The sequence below is a fragment of the Lonchura striata genome, chromosome 1 (assembly GCF_046129695.1).
Source record: "Lonchura striata isolate bLonStr1 chromosome 1, bLonStr1.mat, whole genome shotgun sequence".
Lineage (NCBI taxonomy): Eukaryota > Metazoa > Chordata > Aves > Passeriformes > Estrildidae > Lonchura > Lonchura striata.
Window position 1 is genome coordinate 47647321 of NC_134603.1, and position 26196 is coordinate 47673516.

The window sequence follows — 26196 nt, forward strand, 5'->3', positions numbered from 1 at the left end:
TTCATCCTTGAAAGCAATAGTTTTCCAATGTATATCATCATCATGAGCAGAGCTGCACAAACCACAAGAACTTCAACAATTTTATTTCTGACTACATGTATTTCCTTTCCTTATGGTGGAAAACCAAGTCTGAAAAGAATGGCTAATGCTTTTTTATTCCAATACTACCCTAAATGAAACAGAGTAAACCCATGAAGAACTCTGCACTTGATTAATGTCAAATACAAAAGAGATCTCCATGCACTTTCGCTACTCCCATCAAAAAGAGAAGACTGTACATGGGATATAGCTGGAATGACTTAGAAGAGCAAAGTGCACTGTACAGAAATTAATTGCATTACACAGTAGTTATAAAATTACTAAAATTATTTATATTGTACAGTATGAAACAGCCTTTTCAAAATCTAAACCCATCAACACCAAATACTAGCAAAACCTCCAGGTTCCACTACAATCAACAGCAGTGGCTGAAACCCTTGAGACCACAGAGATGAAGTCTTCAACCAATGCCAGCACTGCTCTCATCATATTCAATGAACATGTAAGGAGACATATGTGAAGAGTTCATAAATCCCAAAGCAAAGAACAAAAGGCTACTTCAACTATATTTCAACAATTTGCATAAATTATTAAATTCTTTTTTTCAGAAGTATTTGAAAACAGTCTTTTCATACAGACCTGTCACATAAACCAAGGCTGAAGAAACTTGAAAAATGAAAAGAAACTGAGAAAGAGAGCAACAAACTTTTTATTCTGTCAGTTCCTTTTTTCACCTGTATACTAGGACAAATAAAAACACTAAGCCATATAAGTTTTGTTGCCTTTGATTACATAGATTTTTGCTTTTTTTACAAATGCATCCATTAAATTGAATCCTAAAAGTACAAACCATGATGCAGCATCTGTTGTCTCAGAATATGGAAGTTACTGTATCTGGCAGGAGATGTTTGAATGATCACATTCACATAGCCAGATCTGTAAAGGCCATTCATTTACAAGTAAACACAGAGTCTAACATACACTTAACAGCAACTCAGGTCAGTAGAACAGTACTACATATTTACAGAAAAATTTGCACATAATCCAGAGATAATTTTAAATCAACCTTTCTGTTGTTACAAAATAATCCACCCTTTGAATTTCTACTGTGCTGCTTTAACAATGTTTGAGTACCTTGGAGATTCAAAGGCACATAGCATTTCTGATGCTTTCACAAATTCATTCTTCAGGAACATATTATAAAAGAAACAGGTTTTTTAAGAACTTTGGACTGCAAAATTTCTCAATCATGTCTGGTGCTCTTTTAAACATTGTATGCCAACAAGTAACCAAGTTTGCAAATACTTTTTCAGGTATCCAATTTTCAAATTCCATGGTGACATCTAACATTATTACAACTAAGAAGGAGGAAGACAAATGAGTCACCACCCCTTTTCCAATGTTGTGTGCAAAAAATCAGTATTAATTCAGTCCAACTATTCTTTTAAATCAAAGCTCTTGAAAAAAAATCAGTATACATCTTATATGACAAGTTTTACTAACCATACAGTACATCAGCATTTCCTTTGAAAAGCTTAGACATTTCTAAGCAGTTTTAAAACAAGCAAGTATATAATGCTATCTGCATACAGAAATACAGTACACTCACACAGGCTATCTTAAACTTCTCCAATAAACAGTCATGTCAAAATCTACAGTTTACAGAAAATACAAAGTTAGTTTTAACAAAAGCAAAAATGTTTGTTGTAATTAATTAAAACCTGTTTTCTACCATTAATAGCTTGTATTCATAAAGACACTAAGGCTGGACAAATTAAGTATTTCCTAGAAGCTCAAAATGACACGAAGTTTTCTAACTATGAAATGGCATGCAAACATACTGATTTGTTGATGGTTATTTCTCTCTCACTACGGAAGATTTACTAGATCAAAATAAAGCAGGTACTTTTACATGTTATACAATGACCTCTCCCTCACACTAAAAATGTCACATACAGAAAATTTTCTCAGCTGTCTTTGACACAAAAGCTGCTCCAGTAAATTTGAATATTATGCCCTTCAGATCCTCATGACCAGTGCAACAATTAATCAGCTTTCAGAAAGCTTAGCAATATCTAAATTTCCCAAATTTCCTTTACAGAAAATATATACAAGTTTATAAATCCATGGCAAGGGCATTACAACTATATCAACATAAACTCATTAACTGGATTGAGAAGATACTTGTATTTTTGTGAAGACCCTATGGCTGCTGCCCATTCAATAGTTCTATCAAGGCACTGTAGAGTCATTAAATCTCTAGTATTCTCCAAGATGTGCTGAAGAATACTGTAAATGTGTTTGAAGTTGTTAAAAAGCCCTGAGTCAGAACTTGTGTATTTACCACAGGCTTAGCTATAAAAATGGCACACCCTAAAGCTTCTGCAAACAGTTTAGATTTGTCAACACAAATAAAATATGAAATGCACACAAAGACAACACTTTGAATTCCAGCAACTTATGCACAGGAATACAATGTACTTTGTGGCAAATCACACATGGCTATTGTATGCAATTTACACAATAATTTTATAAAGTAAAAAAAAACTCTGCAATGTATTCAGACATCAAAACTGATGAAGCAAAAGAAAACTGATGCGTTTCCCACCCCTTCGCAAAGACAACAAACTGCTAGAGAAGAATTCAGCACTTTGACAGAAAGGAGGTAGCACTGCTAGTTAGACTGTAGTGTTGTTGGGGTTTGGTTTTTTTAAGTGAAAACTTGACCCATGCAGCACAAAGAACAGGATAGGCTCTTCGGTTCACCAGCTGCTACTGGAAGAGTAAAATTAAATTTCTGACAATTAGTTTTGTAGAGGAAGCTCAGATCACTAGCTGAAAGCAGCTTCTTCAAACAATTTAGTGTTTACACTAACTGCAATTAATACTGCTAAAGATAATTACATGTACATAAACCTTCATGTCTAGAAAATATCTACACATTAAGTACTTAATTATTTTTAAAAGACCATTTCAGGTCTTTAAAAGAAGCTAAAATACCAATTGTAAGACTATGCTAACAAGGCACAAGTACTTGTGCAAATCTGCTATATTCTCAGCCAGTCCAAGTTAAGAACACCACCTTCTAATTAAACTTTCACATTTACAAAGTAACTTGTTTGCTATCTCACCAGTGTAGTTTTTATTATCCACTTCAGGAAAAAGGGATTTCTCCAAACCCCAACATACAAATACACAGTAATCCAACAAATGCAAAGTAGGTAATAGCAGCCCAGATTTTGGGAAGTGCATATAAGCTTGGGCCACAATAAGTGATGATACAAGTTTTGAAGGGAAAAAAAAGTCAAAGGTAGTTATACAAAAGTTAACAATCTACAACTGTGGTACTACATATACTACCACATACAACTACTAAATTTATTCTGTTAACCTCTTAGGTTGTCTTTACACTTTAAATCCCTGCATAGTGATATAATGTCTCTTAACAAATGGGAAAGAAAACATCTTACTTAAACATCTGAGCATACCTCACACTGAACAATACATATTTTTAGGTATCTTGTTTCAAGAAACAAATGGAGGGATTTCATTCCATTTAATTTCAAAATTATTATTAAATGCTGGGCACTAGACATAACAAATCTTACAACCCTTACATGCTACAATTTTACAATAAATTAAATGCCCAACTGATTTTTCTAACTTTTACTTTGCTCAGGTGAAATTTAGACTTTAATCTTTTGCTGAAGACAGATGCACAGTGATATTTCCTTAGCTCTCCTACTTGTTATGATCCCCTTTGGCTTTCATGTGAATTTCTCATCCTTCAAATATGTGCTATCCAATTAAACATTCGTTCCCTGTGCACATTGTACACATAACCACAAAATAAAGTGAATGAGCTTTTTTGGGCTCCTTAACAATACTAGCTCACCTTCTACATCTGACTGAAAAGAGAGGGTCTGAATATAAATATTTATTTTCATAAATGATACCAGATTTGCAAGCATTTTTCCTCATTTAAGTTTTTTGAAAGGAGGTATCGTCATCTACATACAAGATACAATACTCCTGTAAATAACAGACCTGTATAAATAAATTAAGCATCCTGGTTAGCTCTCCTAGTTTTTCTAATTCAGTTGTTTTTCTTGGCACCAAAATAGCACCAAGATGACACAGTTCAGTTTCAACTGGCACACAACATTGCTGAATGAATCCAATCACAAACTCCTATGCAGTCACATACATCTGCTGTGAGAGCAGTATGGGACACAAAACTGCTCCTACAGCAATTCCTTCAGTTGTTGTCTCCATTTCCATAGGACTGTGGAGAGCATTCAAGTACTGAGGGTGTTAAACAGTAACTTGCATCTTATATCCAGTTTCCTAACCAGGATGCTTCAGATCTGTTCTAACTCAGCTGAACTATTCAACTGATGCTAAGCTGGAATACTTTCAAGTAATTCTGGCTTGTTCCAGCAAAAAAGAATCAGGAAAATGGATACTGCTCTACTGAGGTTTCAGTTTTGAGTTGTGTTATCAAGAAGAGATCCACCCTGCATCTGTGCAGCCAAGTTTGCAGAGGTTCCCTTAAAGAATTATGAGAACAAAATATGTCTGCCAGAGATAGAGGAAATCAAGGTACAAATCTGATGCATGACAGGCTAAAACTCAGAATGGATCATTAAATGGCATATCCTATTACAGAAGTATTTCCAGGGGAAGCCTGACAAGAAACTGAAGCCTACTATAAAAGGTTCAGCTGTAAAACATGCTACCAAAAAAAAAAAAAAAAAAAAAGAAAAAACCAACAACAACAGCAAAAAATTACCCCAAAAAAACACCACAAAAAAAAACAAACAAAAAACCTTAGTATGCATTGGCCAAATGAAAATTGCAATGAACACTCAGATGCACAAAGAGTTCAAGTGGAGATACCAAAATGCTGAACTGAAACAAGGCCTTACATCAAAAACTTTCCAAAACTCCTTGAAATTTTGGTATTTTAGAGTAGGAATCAAGAAGCAAAAAAGGGGAAGGCTGCTTCATTTGGTCAAGAATACAGATGCACATTATCTGAGAACAAATGACCACTAGTATACAAAATAAACCAGACTACTACAGTGACTCCAGATTGTGATTGTGTCCAATGAAAGAACACTGAAAATAATGAGGAACATTTGGAATGCTGGATGAGGATTAAAGATGACTATTGTAAGGCTGTGTATTACACCACTTCATGATGTTAAAAGTCCCTCTATACAGACTTTTCCAATATATCACTGTACTTGTTTCCTGGAAAACTTTTTTCAGTGTTCAAATCTTATTGCTTAAAGGTTTGTCTATCTTTACAGTTTATTAGTAACAGTCTTCTGAGACATTTGCCAACATTTGCACAGTTCAGGCATATCAACATAAGTTTCAGAAGACAGATTGATTTATCTGAAAATACCACAATTAAAACATTATCCTTTCTTGGATCTTTCCCTGAACTATCCTTTTATCCACATTTTTAGACATAAGCAATGAGAAATCAATGAAAAATTAGTCTTAGCTGCAAGTAAGGCACCTAAGTAACTCCAGCATGGATTTCTTTACTGTTCTGCAAGAGCACGTCCAAATGAAGTCTGCACAATGGCAATGGGCTACATAACTATGCACTCAGAAAATTGTTGAATCACTTAGGAGTAAGCAGAGATTCCTTTTAGCTACAAGAAATCCTTAAATCAACATATTTTCTACTACCAAGAAGGATGAAAAGATACATTTGTTTTCAAAATGTGAATAGTTTGCAGTCTGTAACAGTAGCATTTTGGGGGTCAGGAGGAATAGCTCTTGATCATATCAGGGAAAACAAACTCCTTCAGCAAAATTCAGCTCAGCTAGGCACAGCTCACAGATTCACTGTTCTGTCAGCAATATCTTCATTTGCAGTATTATTCAGTAATGCTCACAGGTAAGTTCTGGTGTTAATACCCCACTTAGATGAATAATCAATACTGAATATTCTCTTTTGCTGTTGACACTGTTTGCCTGGAGACAATAAAATTCACTTATAAACAAAGGAAATTTTACAAAATCTGTTTTTTCTGAATTCACAGATCCACAATTTTTAAACGGCTCCGCATGTGTGTGTTTCTACACAATGGATCAAATTCAATAATCTAAAAGGGATAACTGACACACTGCTCAAATATTCTCCTTTCCACTCAAGTTAAAAGCAATTCCATACAAAGTCAAGTAATCAGCACAATTATGAAGCTCGCTATTTACGTTACTTAGTTTGAACCTGTTAGCTCAAAGTGCCGTTTTGGAAACATAATGCTTCTAAAACAGATTTTTTTTTTTTTAGTTTTTGCTACACAACCCATCCTCAGGAACAAAGGGCATGAAATCAGAATTACCCTAACATCGCATTCTGAGGCATGATCTTATGGGAATAGCCTATCTATTATTACTGTGTATATATTTTGTATTGATTTTTCATGGCTGTGTATTTCAAGACAAATTAATTGTGAATCAGAACTGGCACAGGAAATGCTGACACAAAAAAAGCATAAAGCAAAACTCAAATCCTAAATATTTATGTTTGGTAGTAATTGACAATATAAAAAAAAAATTCCCTTACATCACTTGACATCTGACACATACAGGATACACATCAACAAAACCAAAATAAGATTGTCCGTTTAAACTTTAAGAAGAAGACAGAAACAAAATGAAAAAAAGACTGCTTTACATTAGCATTAGGCTTACACGTTTTTTAAGAGTAAAGCTACAAGCTGACTATTCAAATACTGTTTGTTTCTTTTATTTGGTGCGTTCACAGTCTTTAAACAATTACTATGTAACAAATCTGTGCTACAGTATTAGAAATGTTTTCATTAGAACCCTCTACTACCATTCAAATGAATAGAGGGTTAAAAGCATCAACATGACCTTACTCTTTCACAACACAGTAAAAGACCCTGGCCCCTGTTTAGTACAAAAGGATCCTCCGTTCAATTGCCTTGCGGCATATGGGGCACTCGCTCATTCGGTCTCCACAAAGCTGACACGTTCCATGGCCACACAGGAAGATCATGTTCTTCAGGCGGTCCAAACAGACAGGACACATCGTCTGCAAAAGATTTTGACAGGTTACTAGCCAGTGACAGTAGTTATATGGTACTGAATATGCAACATATAAATTGCTGAAATTCAACAACAAATATGTCCTAAGCATAGCAGATAACTGCCATGGCCACTAAACTATATTTTTTTTAATCCCATTTTTGTTCCACGTGGACTTAAAATATATAGGCTGTTCCTACCCCTTCGTGACACAAACAACTATGTAGATTTTTTCTAAATATGATTTCTTTAATTAAGGCAATCCAGTAATAGGATGACATCATATTTTCAATATAATTATGCAAACGTGCAACATTGAAACACTCTTTGGAAATATTCTCATTTACATAATGTAATCTTCCAGGGAACAAAACATAACCAGCTTGATGTATGCAATGTTTGGGTAATGATTTACAAACTTCTTCTCAGGCTAGCTAGCCATTCATATACTTACCTGTAAACACCAAACACTCAACACCCGCAGAAGGAATAAAATTGTTGTATAATCAATATGATACGCAAAAGTTAGTACTTTGTGGAAGTTATCTAGACTTTCAACCAAAAGAACACCTCAGGTTTCAAATGAAGAACAGTTTAGTAAATCTGTAACCTTCACTCATAACAGCAGCACAGCAAACTTTTAAAATCAGTTTTAATTGCTGAACGTGAAGTGATGGTCAATGCCCAAAGTTCTTCAACAGCAAAATTCATTTTGCACCAAGCCACTAAGGAACAATGTCCTTCAACTTTTGTGCAGAAATTGAAGCTTGCATATGGCATGTTCCTTCACCATAAACATATTGCAGCCATACTAGGATTTCATTTATAACAGTTTATCAAATGTTAGTAAATGAATAGATGTTACAGCAGATGAAAATTAACACCATACTGTAGAAAAAAAATCAAATCTAGGATGTCCTCTTATCTGAGACATACAACATATATCTAACAATTACAAACATTGATTTCGTACATAACATGAAATACTGACAAAGCTCGTATTTCAAATACAAATTCATTTTATCACCATCTTGCACCTGTGACTTGCTTCTGTACTCATCACTGGGGCTTCATTTCAATTTGTTCATTGCATGAGAGAATCCATACCAAGGTACCCTATTCAGAAAAACCCTAGAGCACATTTTCTATGAAATCAACAGGTATTACTTCCTAGAGTAAACAGCTTAACTGAAGACCAAAAGAATTCATCATAATTCTGTGCTTAAGAGTTTAAATTGGCATGGAATCTGGCCAAATCATTATTTTAATCTCCAGGATACTAGTATAATGGGCTAGCAAGAAAGTAAAACTTCCAGGTAAAACCTTAAGTAATTTTATGCTTAAAAAAAGCCCTGAAGGGTGGTGTGCTCCAGCTTTGCCAGAATTTCCACAGTATTGTAACAAAACATTTTCAAATTAAAAATTTACAGAAACCTTTCCTGTCCGTCAGTCCTGCTCATTTTTCTTCTCTCACAAAATCATCACCTTCATATCCTGCACATCAATAGGACCTTTAGAATATTCCTCCTTCAGTAACTCTCAGACTTAAGGTATCAGTGAAACAGCTATTTCCAATGCAGTGAATACATAGCTGTGTGACATGTGTCTATAACTTGGCAGCACTGGCGTGATGACATTTCACAAAGGACTGACAAAGCAAACACTCATCTTATCTTTGGGAAAATTCCTTATGTGTAGCCTTTATTCTGTGTTTTGGCTTATTTGCTTTTGTGTCTAAATATAGGATCAGAATTACATAAGTTACAAGGGTCTGTGTATCTCCAAATGCTACACCATCATTTAAAAATGTAAACATCCATTAAGGGGCATAGAAATAATAATAATAAAAAAAAAAATCTGTTGAAACACCCTTACTTTGAACTGTTTTATTCAGTAAAGGACAGAAATCCCAACATTTTCATTTTATAGTCATGCAGTATTAGAAAACTACCCTATTTTTCCTGCTTAGTACAGAAGCACAGTGAAATAGGTTAGCTGTTTAATTTCTTAACATGATATTATCCTAACACTTGAATTACTTCACACAGTAGGATGACTCAGCTGGCAGAATAACAAACTTCCTGTTTGCTATACAATTCTCTTGTGACAGGCTTTTCTCAATTAGTTCAGCAGTCTCCCAGTGGGATACAAGCCCAGATAACTGAGTTTTATCCAACTCTGAAGGGCAATTCCTTATTTAACCACCACCTTACATATACTTTTACAGTGCAAGAAAATTCACTGCAAGCCTTATGCGCCTTTTGAGAAGCAGAAAATAAGAAGTGAGAAATAAGTACCTGTAAGGATTGTACTATTTGTTAGAATGTCTTCTGCATGAAACCCCATTTTTTATCTGCCTGCAAAATTTGATTCCCATCATTCAAAGGAAAACAAATAGTATAAAAAGGCACTACGCCTGTTCTAGATGACAATTCTTCAGGTAAGTACTCTGCCAAAGTGCCCACTGCACCTTAAGTATAACTGAGTTTGCAACTTAGATAATATTTTTATCACTAACAAGGTGTTTTAAACTGCTTGAAGTATCAGTTCCTCACTATGAAAAACAGTTTTTACAACAATATACAGGTGCACAGTGACAAAATAAATTTATTTTTTAAGGAAGAAGAAAGTGATGCAAGTATGGTGAAGGAACATACGTAAGATATTAGATGGATTATGATGATGATTATGTATGAAATGGAGTGAAGGTATTGCAATTACAGTCAAAAGGGTTCACATTCAGGGAATCCCTGAAGAATGGTGTGGTCATCAGATGTGGGAGATTCTGTTGACATCAGCATCACTTCTGCTTGGCACCAGAAATAGTTTTAAAAGCTTGCTGCACTAACATATTAGATTATCATTGAAGGTATGAGTTGAAACAAAGGCTTATACCTGCTGAGAGAGAACAAATTAATTTTAAGTAGAAAAATATAAATTGAACACGAAGACTGAACTGTTACAGCACAAATCAAAAGAATACACAATTCTAATGGAATGCTATGCCTAATTTCAAGCACAAATTTAAAAGATGAGATGATAAATTTTAATCAAACCCGACTGGCTACTCACAAGTGTGATACAACTTGCCCTGTTACAAGACTAAGCACAAAAGACACTGAAAAAACCACAAGAGTCTCAAGCCAAGAGGCACACAAGGAATGACCAGAACCATCTCCTTCTAGTCAGAGGCACTGAACAATTTTGGCTGCTGGCTAGCAAAATGCCACAGGATAGATAAAATCAGAGAGAATAAAACAGCACCTAAGGAAAACTAACAAAAAAAAAAAACTGAGATCACATCTAATCAAGAAGAAAAACTGTAACATAGTTTTCTTTTCATGTGCCTATACATAAGAATAGCAGCATACCCAAACAGAACTCTAATCTTCTATAACTCCTGAAGTACCCTGAAAAAATGTATCTGAAGAAAACAGATTACTTGCATTTAAGCATGCATCTGGCATCTTTTGCATGTATTCTTTGAAATGCCAAAAGAATAAGCTTATGCTTTCCATTCAATGCTAAAAAGTAAAGCAGAAACTATACAGTGGATGCAAACTATCAGAGATGACAGTAACATTTGAAGTTGCCCAGTAAGACACACATGCATTTTCAAATTACATTTTTCAATCTTCCACGTTCTTTACAGATAAAAACTACACAGGAAACTTTTGAATTTCTATTACTGGGGTGCTGGCCCAGTCACCACATGACAGGAAAAGCCCTTCACAGACATTCAGTTAAGCATATCAGCTCTCAAATTTAAGAAACACTTAGAAACACAGGCCCTAAAACTAGCAATCTACATGTTCTATTCCTGGCTTTCATGCACATAAACAGCTGAATTCAACAACTACCAGGAGCAGATGTTGTGCTGCCACCACTGAAGTATTATGGACTGATGTAAGCCTACTAGAGGAAAATGCAAGCTAGAACAACTCAGTCTCTTGTATCCATGAAAAGTTGCTTCCAATTGTGTTAGACACATGGAAGAAAAAAGTCACATTATCAGGGCATGAAGAGAGTAAGCTCATTCTAGCAGTCAGATGCTCCAGATCCCTTATTGCTGAAAGAGCTGCTAACAGTATACCTAATTATGAAGATAAACATTAACATTTAAATTTCAAATATTTGAATTACATGTATAATATTTTCAAAGTTTTAACCTTGCAGCTACACAGCTTTTTGAAGAGTGCGTTCACTATACCCTTCATAAGACAGATAACTATAACTGTCAGCTATTGTTCCAAAGCAGTTAATGAACAAACAAGTCAAGATTAAGGTAGACACAGAATGGTGAAGATTATCTACTTTTATACTGTTCTGTGAAAACAGCTTCTGCTGTACCAACACATTCAGGTCAGCTAAATAGTCAGGGAATGTACTGACTGGGAAGCGCATCATTTTTCACTCACATCAACACAACATGCCCTAATAGATGGATTATCAAACATGGCCACTCAATTTTTTCTTTTAACCCTGTACATAGAGGACATAGAAGTCACATCCCACAAAAAATATTGGTCTTCTAACTACAGTTTAACCCTGATGCACTTCAACATTTCATTTTGCTTTAAATAATAGAGGATGCATTGGCTTTTTCAATCAAGTGGTTCTTGCACTTAATGATTCTTACAACTTTTATCCAGCACTTTTACCTGTTCCTTGATGTCTTGCAACTGTTGCTGCAGCTTCTGTACATCTGCATTGACATTAGTGTTGTCTTTGTCCTTCTGCAAAACTGGAATGTTTCCACTTGCTGTAAGATTAAAAGAATATAAAGATACGTGACTACGCAGCAATGTAATGAACCACGAATAATTATTTCCAGGGTCACAGCTAAAATTTTTCAATTATCTGAAAAAAATGTTAGTCAACCATCTTTGATAATATAATTAAATTAACTAACCATCACTGCAGCTCAACAAAAAATTTCTTTGAGTTTAGTGGTAACACTTCTTTGGCAAGTATTTCCATAATAATGATGGTTGTAGTCCCTTAATGTTCTGAGAATTCTTATTTGTCAGTGAAGTTCCTGACATAAATATTTTTTGCATTGGTTTAAAGAAAAAAAAAGCCAAATTCCTTTACACTGAAATGACTTTTTTATCTTGACTTAGATGATTCCATTTGGTGTTCACATCTGCCCAAGTGTCTTGGAAGCAGTTTGTTCAAAATTTCAACAAGCTCAGATTAATACTCCCATATTCGACTGATCTGGGGAGCAGTATGACTATATGAAAGAAAAATTGTCAAGTCTTGGATTCCCAGTGTGAGTACTGAAAACCTGATTTTAATGACTATTCTTGTATTTATCTATTTCAGAACACTATGACAAGAACGAACTAATATTCCAATTCTCATAAACTCAATTGAAATACTGTGTACCACGATACACATACAGAGCAAAAGAAATTACTCAAATAAGTCCCAAGGAATTTAAAAACTAGTCGAAGGACAAGATGTAAGACTGGACATTTCCTCAGGAAAGTTGCTTGTACCTAGATGCAAAATACTTACCATTACTTCAGAGTACCAGAGGTAAAAAAATTATTTACTCATTTGCACAATCACAGACAATCTTCAGCTTTTATTTCTTAGGGCATTAGTAAGTGGCCAAGTCATCACACAGGTTTTGGATTCTACTCCGAATGCTGGAAGCAACTCTTCACTGTAATGACTGGTGGTGCTACTACATTTGCTGCTAGCGATGCAGAAAGTAGTGCAAACAGCAAAGGATACCTGTTTTCATTAAACAGCACTGTTAGCACTGATAGCACTGTTGTCATTAAGCTTTTCTTCAGAAAGGAGAGAAATACTTAGATCATTTAAGAGAATAAGTTGGTGGAGGAACATGAAAGAGTATGGGCTCTGGAGTCACTCACAAATATCATCACTGGTATCTTCTGTACCTTTCCCTCCGCAGCACATTATGAAAGGCACTCTTCGTTCAACCACTGCCCGGCACTGTACACATTTCTTCATCAAGCTTGCACAATCTGAGAGAAGAGAGAAATAAATTAATTCTGAATCTTCCCACTTAGTTTTTCTTTTTTTCTATCCATGGGTTTGTTTATTCAGAGTAACTATACAGCAATGATTTAACAGATGCTTATAATACAAAGAACTACTTGAGTTTATCTTCACATTATTTTCTGCAAATCACACCTAAACAATATCCTGTTTGGCGTTTAAAGTAAATCTAATCCCTATCTCCTTTTAAGACATTTCAAGGGAAGAGGTTCCTCTTTCTCCAGATGGATGTCTAGTCCACAAGAATTACAGAAAAGGTAATCACACATTTGAGACCAGAACTTCCAAGAATGTTTGGCCTATCTGCTTTTTTCTTTAGAACAAAAGATGTCACTAACTGTCCTAATGCTCCAGGGCAAAGAGATGCAGCTCTTTACCCTTAAGAGTAAACCTACATCTTTTGATATAATCCTAGAAAGTGGGCTGTAATTTTTCTACTAAAGGCAAGTTATTGTCTCACAAATGTTGAAAGGGTACTGTGACTCAAGAGAGTGGGTCCTACAAAATACACAAACTTGAAGACTCTTCCATCCTGCTTGAACAAGATGTCCAGAAAAAAATCTGGAAAGAAATAATCTACAACTGTTAAACCTTCTGCTGTCCTTGTTACAGCTTAGACTTGGTAACGTGTACTGTGCTGCTAAAATCCTTCACCACAGTAATCAATCTTTTTGTTGTCATCTTTCCTGGGAAATGATTCAAAAAAACTTCTCTCATCATCTTTCAACTGCAGACAGTGAAAGAGACCAGATCAGGCTAACTATAGTCAGTGATTCGATGTCAGCTGCCTCAGCCAGAACAGAGGAAGAAACCAGATTTCCTTAGCAAGTCCAAGTAAGCAGTAACTTGTGGGAACAATTACCCTCCCTCTTGTGTAGATCCTCATCAATAAGGACTGCTCTTCTCTAGGGAAATGACCCTTCAACAAAACCCTGAAATGTCTGGAGACAAGGTGATAGCTGCATTTTTATCCTCATATACTCAAAACCAAAGAATTTCTAGAGATCTCCTACCTACTTTACCATTACACAGGATAAATCACTGTAACTGGTGCTCTTTGCAAAGATACATGATGTGACTTTTGGGGCAAAATACAGCCCTTGTGCAAATTTGTAGATTAGTAGTGAAGCATACTAAGTATTTATTGACAATAGTTTTTTGAAACACCATTTGCTTATCTGAATGCCTTCAAAAAGCTGCAACAAAACAATAAAATTTCTTCTAATTACTACCAAAGTGTTACTGATATTCAGTAGGCTTCTATAAGGTGAGAAAGCCTACTCACAGTTAAATAATATAGATGAAAGAGGACACGCTTTCTAAAGACTTGAAAACCTCCACCCTGTCCTCCAATTATTACCAGCATGACAAATAATGCCAAAATTCTGATGATCACACCAGACTACCAAGTAAATTGAACCTGAAATCAGATTACTAATTGTCGCTGTTAACACAGACACAAGACATACACAAACATACAGGCTAATGTTTTTAGTAATCTGATTAAAAATGTTCTGTTTCACAATTACTCCAAAAAGAGGTTTTGTAAAGTTACTTACTCTCACAGGCACACATATGACCACAAGGCTGGAAGAGCACTGCTGCCTTTTTGTCTGAACATACTACGCATTCTTCAATCTGTAAAGAACACACCCATGTGAGCAAAGTGCATCTCCTGCTCTCTACATTAATTTGCAAGGCACATGGGCTTCAAGAAGCTCCATTTAGTGGGGTTTTTAACTCATTCAGCATCACAAAATGCAATTTAAATGAGTTCTCACGCTAACTTCTAAGAACAGGTTTTTGCTGGCAATTTTTGCACATTCAGTACAATGACAGGCACAGAGAAGCATTTAGAACACCATGTATTTCTTCTTTTCTCCTTCTTTATTCCATCATGGATACTTAAATTGGGGTTGATCAAGCTAGAGAAGGGAGTCTTCAGGAATAAGTTAATACAGCCTTTCTGTACTCAAAGTGGGCTTATAAGAAAGATGGGAACAAACTTTTCTGCTGGGCCTGTTGCAGTAGTACAGGGGGTAATAGTTTTAGATTAAAAGCAAGCTGATTTGGACTAGGTATAAGAAAGAAATTTTTTATGATGAGGGTCATGAAATACTGGAACAGGTTACCCGGAGTGGTGGTAGATGATCCACCCCTGCAAACATTCAAGGTCAGGCTGGACAGGGCTCTGAGCAACCTGATCTTGTTGAAGTTGTCCCTGCTCATTACATGCTACTAGATGTCAGTCAACATTACTGATTTTAAAGGCCCCTTCCAACATTCTATGATCCTATGAAATTCACTTAAAAGGTACTTATACAGAAATGTTTTAACATTCTGGGTTAGGGTTTCTTAACCCAAACTCAGAACTTCTAACTTCTTAGTCCTTTTGTGTGAGAGCTGTATATATCATGGAATCATCAAATGGTTCAGGTTGGAAAAAACCTTAGAGATCCTCCAGTTCCAACCCATGGCAAACAGAAAAGAGCATAATTAATTCCATCCAGTGAGACATGTGTAAGGCACAATACCACATAAAAGATGATGTACATTTCTTTGACCTCTTTTTCCCTGGTTTTTCCTACTTTTCCATTATAAAAGAAAAAGAACCAATAAATTTCAGAGGTTTTTACCTTTGTCCTAGACTGAACTTGTTCTTTACAGATGAGGCATTTTTTCACCCGTGGTGAGCACAAAGAACATGTGGCAATGTGGCCACATGGGCCAAACAGAGTATCTCTCTTCATGTCTGAACACACCATACATTCTTCTAAGGTTTCAGAATCATTGTTGATCATAGATGGACTTCGGGAACCAACCTGGCCACTACAAAGAAACCTTGCGTTAAACTTTTAATAATTAAAAAAACATTTAAAATGCACATCAACTGGCTGCTTATGTATCCTATGCACTTGGGCATCAATATATGATCATAAAGCGATCTGAACTGCCTTTTCCAAGAAGTACAGTTGATACTGCAGTGCAAGGTCACACACTCGGATAAAGCAGTTCAGAAACAGGACACACAAGTCAGGATATCGTGTTGTGAACGTAAGAAGCGCCTCCCTCTCGGCCTAAGAGCTTGCTTTACGGACAGAGACGTGCCTGGCGCCGGGCAGAGGCAGCCCGCGGGCCCCGCCCATGGCCGCGCCCCGGCCGCAGCGCCGCGCCGCGCCGGCCCGCAGAGGGCGCGCGTGCCCAACCTCCGCCGCGGACGGGGCCGGCGAGCACGGACACACACCGGCTCCGGAAGGAAATAAGCACTTTACTCCTTACCAGGGCAACGTCAATAACAACAGCCTCTCTTTGCCACGTTTTAAGAGTGCAGTTTTGATTTCCATAGAGGAATTAAAGGTGAGACTCATTTGCGGCAACGGGTGGAGTGTAACTAGGACAAGATGAATCTTCTGATACTGCATGGACCTGGTAACACGGTAATTCCTGAAGACATCAGACCTACCCCCTTGTTCTCTTTTCACAGAATCATACAGTTGTCCAGATGAACAGGGACTCAGTACATGACCTTCTCAAAGCAGCAACAACACAGGATTCACATGTTCATACTGGGCTTTGCCCATTTCAGTCATTAGAAGTTGTATGGACAGATATTTCACAACTTTCCAGGCCAACCTGTTTGCAATGCTTAGTTATTCTTCCAGGGATTTTCCCCCGACTGCCTTGTGAAATTCTACCAATCCCCGCTGAAGACTGTCACACCTTCCCATTCTCCCCTCTCCCATACTAATATGCATGAAAGTCCTCTAAGACCTCGGTAAGTTTCAATTAATGTATTTGTGTATAGCATTCAGTGTACTATGAAATCCTAAAGAATTAAAAGTTAAAATATTAACCATACACAAAAAATCCCAAAAAACCTCAGTTAATCTGTGGAAAGCAGACATTTGGAAACTGTGTATTTTATGAATATACAAACCTGACTTTCTCTTTGTGACATTTAGCCAATGCTTTACAGAGACTCGGATCAGGGCAGAGATCAAGAGGGGACTGACCCTTCTTGTTACGAATGCCGAGGTCAGCCCCGTTGGCTGCCAGGAAGCAGGCAATCGATGCAGCACTCTTCTTCTCTGCTCCTTGAGTGCCAAGTCCCATAATTAACTGAAAGAAAACAAATACGTAAGCAAGAAAGACTCTCTAAACAGTTAAGGATTGTCTGGCTAAAAGAAAGCTACTTGACATGCACACATGCACATATATGTGTAAATGTGTAAGCCAAAAGAAGCATCTCTAGAACTAAAATCAAAACAATTGCTTCATTTTCAGTCAGCTATATACAGCTTTCCTTTAAGGAACTAAAATTCAGCAAGGAGTAGTTCTACTGAAGCACTTAATCTCCTGTACACCTATACTCACATGTGAAGTGGCTGTCCTTCTACGGAAGCACTGTAAAGGGCAAAGTTCCAGTGGGTATATTCAGAACACACTTCCGTATATACTCAAATTGCTCAATTCAGACAAAATGCTATCACTCCATTTGGACAGAAATCATAGTTGAGCACATAAATGAATGCACATCTACTTTTTAGTCCAGCAAGTAAAGTACCTGCCCAAGAAAGTAACTGAATTTCAGTCTTTCTCAGCCTAGGTGAGTTAAAACTCACACACTGTCCCAGTCTAATCACATAATGCTACTTTGACCTTTTACAGCTGTTATTATATCCTTGTGTTACTGCTTCATGGGGCTCAGCTAGTAACACTAAGAAGGCTCACTACCACAGCCCAGCAAGGAGTGGATTCCCCAGAGCATTGTGGGCTCCCAACATCTTTTTGCTCGATCAGATGAAATGCATTAACTATATCAGACTACAGAACTGCTAGCATCACTAAGAATCCCTCAGCAAACTACACTACACTGCATTCAAAAGGAAGAGCTTTGGTAAAGCTAGGGCAGCTCCAACTCAAGGAAATCCAGTTGCTTAGGGAAGCATTTTTTTAAACCTCAGTCTGGTTTTTTTTTAATTAGAAGTTCTTATATCAATATGTATCACTGAGGCTACAAGACTCTTGAAGGTCACTTGATGAATTCAGATACTCCTCCTACATTCTTCCTCATGATTAGGTAAGAACAGTACAGCTCTGAAGGAAGCTCCACGAAAATCAGTAAGTTATGGATACGAATTGTTTTGTAGTGTTCAAATAACAGAAAATTGTCATTTATCAATTGAGACCATTTATCTGCACTTCAATTACAGTACTGTCTGAAGCAAAGCAGAAATTTTGATCCAGCTTCAGTCCTGGTACTTTGGACTGTATTATTAATCAGGCCAAGTCAGCCCAGTACAGCTGCAGTGTACCTGTGGAGGGGGCTAGCCCTGAAATGCATAAACACAGGCCAGTCCCAGCCAATTCACCAGTGAGGGAGAAGTCCCTGTGCAATCCACAAAAACCATACAAATATCACCTAAGTAATTGTAACTTTGAAACAGTAAACACTTTCCATTTGTTTCTTTCTTTTAAGTTAGGATTTAGGCAGTGGCATCACTTAAAAACATTTTAAGGGTCAGAAAGACACCTTAAAGACACTTGTATATTAAAATAATTTATACTAAATGACCTTGGGAATAATAATTATTTAGGATAAAAAGTAATCTAAGCCAGAACAGTACATCTGCGATAAAGCAATTCAAATGACATTCTTGTGTTGCTGGAGACTATACTTCAGAAAATTTCTCCTCCTCCCAGCTGCGCCATCACCACAAGATGCTGGATAGAAAACTTAAAAATTATTTAAAGAAATTAGGTTCAGTGCTCATAGTACTTGAGCACAGAAATGTTTTTCAGAATGGTACCTAAAATGAGCAGGGCTTTGTGTACTATCAAGATTGCTCACTACATGCATTTTAAAGAGTCTTTCAAAAAAATCAACTGAATAAACCTGACAAAAATTGTTTTATGCGTAACATAAAATATCCTGAGTTGGAAGGAATTCACAAGGACCATCAAGTTCAGCTCCTGCCCCTGCACAGGACAGCCCCAAGATTTGCACCAGGCACCCAAGATCATTGTCCAAAAGCTTCTTGAACTCTGGCAGGCTTGGTGCTGTGACCGCTTCCCTGGGGAGCCTGTTCCAACAGGCATAATGTCGGCATTCAGAAGGAACTACTAAAAAAACCAATTAATGTTAAGTAATTACCTCAATTTAGTTCCATGTAGGAATAAAGTTAATGATAGTCAGTAAAAAGTATTGTTTCATATTTTAAACAGTGGTCACATAAAAAAGTAACAAATCATACAATTTTAATGAGTTGCTGTCCAACCAACTTCATCAAGTATGAAAAAATGCTAAAATGCTGCGAGATTTTTCTTTTCAGTTTATTCAACTAAAACAAAAATATAAATAATTATTTCTATTATATATGTATGTAATACAAAGAGGCACCCTACAGGTTTCAGTAGGTTGGAATCTCCAAGACAGCAGTCCAAAATTAATTAAAACTTAGTCAAGCAAAAATGAGCTCTAGAAACCAAATATTTACAGAGATGTGTTGCTATCACATAGCCTAATGAAATTGCATTTTGCAACCTTCAAAGGAATTAATGAAGAATAATAAAATCTCTCAAAACAAGCCCTCAATATAAGTCATCACATTTACAAGAAGAAAGCCTTACTGATTCCAGGTGAAATTATTAATCCTATTTATGGTCCATAAAAAGATCCATCACCTGTATTTGCAATTCCACCCAAGACAAATTACCAATGTGTCCTTGGATAGCTTTAAAGGTCCAGATGCCTGCACATATTTTCACAGCGTCAATTCTATCTCTTTATTGATACTCCACTTTGGGCCAAAGGCCACTTAATATTTAAAACTGTTTAATGGCAAAATCTAGTCTATAGAATTTTTAACTTACTGTCATTTAAATAAAGGTAGATAGGTGCAGGTATTATTCTCATTTTCTATTTTTCACAAAAAGTTTTCAAGATAATTTGATTTGCTGATCATCTTAAGAGTGTTTTCAGGTATATTTACTCCACCTTTTACATTTCACATGAAATAAAAACAGGCAAGTTTTAATCTCTTCTCTGCCATAACTTATTCTTCTCCACAGCACTTAAAGCATCCAAATTTGATAGTTTGGCAAAAATTTTCTCTGCAGCTAAATAAAGTGCAAAGAAGTGACCAGTAGTTTGGTCATGCTAATAAAGGATAGGAGGTATCGGTTGATCGTGATTTTTTAAAAACTTTAAATATTTTTAGGTGATGAGAGACACAATGATGAAGGAATTTTTTTCTTTGTTTCTCATATCTTTTGCCTGCTCTTTGTCTTATTACTTCAATAGAAATGAAAAAAAAAATACAATTTTGTTTTAAACCAAGGATACTTGTCAAATTCAACTAGAGATAAAACTTTATTCTCCAAAATATAAAATCCCCCCCAAAAGAAATGTAAAAGGCGATGGAAAAAAACCCGCTTCTTCTGTTAAAACCATCAAAACTAAATGCACAATTCTAGTTTCATTGTGGAGTCTGTTAATAAGACTGGGCTGAGAAAACAATTTATGAAATCCCAAATCTGAGGAAAAAAATTTCCCTTTTATTCATTTCGCAGTTAAACACATGAACATGAAGCATTCTAGACAGCTCTCACAGAGTCCATTTCAGATCACAGAAACAACTGAGCTGTAACCTCTCTTCTCGTCTCATTAAAAAGGACACATGCATTTTCTTACACATGCTAGTCATATTTCAAATGCTTTTCAAAGCTTATTCTGGTATATTTCAATGAGAGTCAGTAATCAATTTGGAAAAAAACTTTTGTACAGTGGAATTATTGTTTTGAACAAAGATTTTTTATAAAGTTGGTATATTTGTTTTTTCTTAATGAAATGCAAAAGCAACAACAACAAAAAATTTCCTAATTTTAACCCTCAGTTAAAATTAGAAAAAACACTATACTGGTAACTAATGGCTCAGCAGCTCTGATCCAACTGTTTCCTTTTCTCAATCTGAATGGCTCCATAATTTTATTTCTTCTTTGTCCCTCAGGTAAACTGTAAATGTCACCTCTATATATGGGGTTCATGGAGCTTTTCGGGTGTAAGAGATTCTTTTTTTCAGTAAAATTATTCCCTGGAGGCTTTTTTACTATTTCCTTACTACAGCACGATTTCTGAAATGAACTCTGTCAAAAATATAAATAAATACACAAAAATAAACATACAAAATTAAGAATGCCTTGTTCTAACAGAACATACTTTCAGAAAGTCATAGAAGCAACTAAAGTTATAAAGACATGCAAGATGCTGAATTACAGAAAACTACTTCAGTCTTATTCTGTAGTGTAAAACTGTTTAATTCTCTTTCCAAAACAGCTACTTTGATTTGTTGGCAGTCATACATGTTCACTACAGAAGATTAATTTGTAGAAATATTTTTGAGCTACACAACCATCTTTTTATTCAAAAAAGGTAATGTGAAAAGCCACATAGAACATGATTTCTGCCTACACTGCAGTTTAATGCAGAATGTCTACATAAACTTATGCTGCCAAAAACCAGTCTGACAGTACAGAACTAGACAAAGAGACAAATATACAAGCAGAAAAAAAGAATAAATAAATGTGTTTTATTTACTGTGTTCTTTGATGGCTCCCAAGCAGTATCTACCTTGCCCACATCTTGCATGTCTTGGAGTTGGCGGAGCTGTGACAGGGTGTGGTGTCTCAGGGCTTCATGCAGGGGAGTATCCCCATCTTTATCCTGAATATCCAATTTAGCACCTGCCCGGACCAAGAGCTGAAAAGAGAGAGAACTCAAATTAAAAAAATAAAAAAAACTCCCTATTTTTCCTTCTAGAACTAATTTCAGAAAATTATGGTTTAGCAGTCTCTAGGAGTTCAAAAGGGCTACTCCTATCTTTCTACAATTCACAGTTGAATTAATTTAAATCTATTTTCCATACCTGGAGCTAAGCCCTCAACCAAAGCATTTATCTGTCTCAAATACCAAGCTTATTTCAGCAGAAGACTAATGCTTGCTTGTGCTCTGAGTGCTACAAAAGACACAATTTTAGAGGATCCTTTCTACTTCCTTAGACTTTAATTTTTATAAGACAGCCTACAAACAATGTAATTTATTACAGCAATATGTACAATACTTGAGATAGGTATATACTCTTTACTATTAGGTTTCACTGACCTCAAAAATCACGACTTTCACACCATGCTAAACTTTACAACTTAATTTACAGTGTCTTTGTACTAGCAAAGTAGTTGAGCATGTACTTCCGTTTACCCTAATTCAGGAGAAGACATAAAAACCAATGACACTATTAAAAACCCTCTCAGAACACTTTGGAAAGTAATGAACTGTAAGACTTGTCTCTAAAGCTAATTTTAGACACCCGTTCTTGTTCACAGGACACAGAACAAGCAGAAGGCTACACAGGCTCTCCTATTCCTATGGCCTTTGCATACAGCCCTTCCATAATTCAACCCACCAGAACGTTCTTAAATACAGTGTTGAACTAAACAAAGCAATACATACTGACAAAAAAAATACCAACTGCCCCTAAAAATTAAACCCCATCACTGTCACCATTCAGAAACTTGTAGGCAGCAGCTGAAGTTTAACTTCAATTTTTGAACTTCTGCTACTCTGCACAATTGGGATTAGCAGTAGAGGCAAAAGGCATCTAAAACCAGGAATATACAAAGAGGGATCTCCCACTTTGGAACCCAGATACTTGCAAGGAGCTCAGTTTCTCAGAACCAAAGAACCTCAGAATTCAGAACAGCCTAAAAGGAATTCAAAGCCTAGTTTTCAAGGAAGTATCTGCCTGCAATTATTTGCAGCTTATCATTTTCCCCAACCTTCTCTTCCACAAGTGAAAACAAGAAAACCAGCTAATAGTTGACACAGTCTAGTCTCAACTTCTTACACTCTCTAAATGGATTTACTCTGGCCCAATTTCTTTTCTCATATTCATATCTTGTGTCTGCCACTAGCTCTTTACTGCTTTGAGTTTCTCCTGGAATCCTTGACTACCACAAAACTTCAGAGATTTTGCAGAAGTTTTAAAAAGCTAATTAAAAAAAAAAAAAAAAAAAGGCAAACCACTGCCCTTTGTCATGACAGGAGGACTCTTAAAAGAACCATGCTACCTTTGACCACTATTCCACAAATGCCTGAGGATACAAACCCAGTCCTGGAAGGTATCCAATAGGAATTAGTTTTGAAATAAGGAGCCAACATGTTCTTTGCATGGCTACATGAGCTATTTTAGGACTTCTTAAAGCTAATCCAGTTCTGAAAAACGGATACTCTACGGGGTCATTCACTTAAACATTCTCCGATATAAGCACATCAGTCAAACACACATGCTAGTTATTCTACATGCCTTCCTACTCATCTGCTACATTAATATTGTATTCCCAGGTACTGTGTAAATTCTAGAAGGGCACAAGAGTTCACCAAACACAGCTGCCAAATAGCTTGCAGGATGCAAGTGGCACTGACTCTAGGAAACCATTCTTCTGGTAGCAAGCAGTTCCAGATATAGGGCCATATCACATGTTTCACTGTAACGGGATCACACCCATCAGCCCTCAGAGAGGGAGAAACCTTATGGTAAAATAACACTTTCACAGAATGCAGGTCTGCATAGGGGGGACAATTCTGTGTAGGCCTGAATAAGAGACAGCTTTTCATACAAGATCACTCTATAAAGACAAAAAATTATGTCAAAAGCCAAGGGCAGGTTGATGTATCCACTCTGAGAGCAGCAAGTGCCCTCTCTGAGCCTCAAAAGCCCACAGTAGCAAGGCAAACAGTCATACAGGTCCTGTATGACAGTGCACACAGGCCAGAAACAACAAGCTGTGCCAGTCACACTTCCTGTGCTAGTAACAAAGCTTTGTTAAGTTGAAGCATTTACTTTTGCACCCATGCAAACAAAAAACCAGGATAGCATTCCTTTCACCAGTAAGGTACTACTGTTCACTGCTTATAGGTCTCCCAAGTTAAGAGCAGGAAATGTCAAACACTCACAGACTGAAAAGTAGTTAAGGTAAATAAAAAGATGTTCCATGTTACAATTTGCGAAAGCTATGGGCAAGAGCAATTACTCATACAGCAAGACACATCAGAAATGCTATTTGAAGATCCCCTTACAGCACCACAAGATTCAGACAAGTAACAGCCAAACACATTTTTCCTTACTAAAAAAGAATGGAATTGGCAACCACACAGAGGAAACCATAATGTACATGTACAAAAATTTAGCATGCCTCAAGTGGCGTTCATATTGCTGACTGACCTTCTGTGCAAGTTGGCAGACTTCTGAATTAAACAAAATCCATCAAACAAACATGCAGTGACTGTATGTTGTAAAATAATTTTTTGAATGTTCATGAAGTATTCATATTTTAACAGCCGCCATCAGCTTTAGTCAAATGCCATTAACCATATGGCTTACTGAAATAAGATACTTACCCTAACAATTTGTGTATGCTGTCGTTCAACAGCGAGATGAAGAGCAGTTTGCTGGTTAACATTCTGGATATCCAGGTTAGCACTGCCCTGCAAGATATTCAAAACATTAGAGCATTATCACCCCAGCAATGTATCTACAGGCAAGACAGTCCATTAGGACACTGACTATGACCCTGAATACAATTCCTAGTTAGAGGATTTGAGAACAGAAGTGATTAGATGCTTCAATTATTCTCTGTACAGATGTTGATCTGTTGAATGAAACTAAGCATCCAATTTTTCAGTCCCTCTGCACCATTAGGCCATTTTAACAATCTCAAAGAAAAATCTGACCTTTAGAGCTCAACACATCCTTCCCTCCTCCACTGCTTCTGCATTGCAACTGCAGGTGCAAAGCAGCCAACTATTTTCACATCAGATGGTCAACCAAAGCATGACATTTAAATCCTCCTGAGAAGAGTCCTACCTGATGCACCAAAAGTTCAGCCACTTCCACATGATTATTAAGAGCTGCCAGATGTAAGGCAGTGTAACCATCATCTTTTTTCTCATCAACAATCCATGGTCGTGGTAACTTGGACAACAACACGCGCATTGCGCTGAAAAAAATAAGCAGAGATGGCACAAACACCCCTACAACATATGCTGAATGACAACAGTAGAACAACATTAGTTCTCAGAACTATGCAGTAGTGACTAAAATAATTTTAATCCTTTGTCAGACAGAGGGAGTGGGTGAAAAGCTATACCAACAGTTCCAAAGCAGAGTAATTTAATGTCCACTTCCTTCTCATTAAAGCACACAAACAAACCATACATGCCTGGATCAGTGTGAGGATCAGGTTTGTTTTTAAGACGAATCCTATCTAGCAGGAAAAATTACATTAAAAAAGCATTCAAACAAATTCTGAAATGTAGACAAAAGAATTTTCTCCCTCAAAATCTTTACAGAGTCTTTAAGTATTTAATGACCAAGTTCTACTACATTAGATTTCTTTAAAATCATCACTTTGTAAACTGATGCTGTGGGCTGTAACAGTTAAAACTCAGTTTCTGAGAAAGAAAATGGAGGAAGATCTCTTAAGCACAGAGAAAATAAATGATGAAACTGTGAATTGAGTAATAGTGGGATATTTTCTTAACATATAATGGTTGAGTATAACATACCATGGCAGTGTCAGGTAGTCAGGGGGTAGGGTGGGGAAAAGCAAGCTGATTACTACAAGTATTACAGCAGACTAAAATCCACGAAGTCCAAAGTTAACCTTCAGTTAAGGGTATTAACAACACAACGCTAGATAAACAAACTGCTCAATCTTATATTCTCTGAGAAATACAGTTTTCTTAAGTTCACATGTCTTCACTTAGCTTTTGGAATACATAAGTTACCAAACTTAAACCCCTTATTGTCTTATCTTTATAAACAGCATATGCAGCTCCCTTATGACAGTTCCTTAAAGACAAACACAAAACCAGAAACTGCTACAATCCTGTGCCAAGAAACCTCTTCTGTCATCTGATGTTTCTCTACTGTTGAAGGAACAAGATATATACAGGAGAAACAGGGCTTCCACACAAAATTCAAACTTAAA

General features: G+C 36.5%; 1 protein-coding gene across 3 annotated transcripts in view; it reads right to left on the reverse strand.

The window, feature by feature from the left end:
- Positions 1–730: 730 nt before the first annotated feature.
- The window catches only part of MIB1 (MIB E3 ubiquitin protein ligase 1), a 74171-nt gene continuing 48705 nt past the window's right edge, over positions 731–26196 (reverse strand). Inside the window, exons 13-21 of one of the 3 annotated variants that reach the window (XM_031504016.2) lie at positions 25071–25203; positions 24605–24691; positions 21779–21907; positions 17087–17268; positions 15786–15978; positions 14709–14787; positions 13002–13115; positions 11775–11875; positions 731–7120 (exon numbers count right to left, since the gene is read on the reverse strand). In XM_031504016.2, the coding sequence (XP_031359876.1) occupies positions 6980–7120; positions 11775–11875; positions 13002–13115; positions 14709–14787; positions 15786–15978; positions 17087–17268; positions 21779–21907; positions 24605–24691; positions 25071–25203 (1159 nt within the window). In that variant the 3' untranslated portion in view covers positions 731–6979. Of the gene's footprint in view, positions 7121–11774; positions 11876–13001; positions 13116–14708; positions 14788–15785; positions 15979–17086; positions 17269–21745; positions 21908–24604; positions 24692–25070; positions 25204–26196 lie in introns of all 3 variants that reach the window. The other 2 variants (XM_021551558.3, XM_021551557.3) reach the window with 2 other exon arrangements.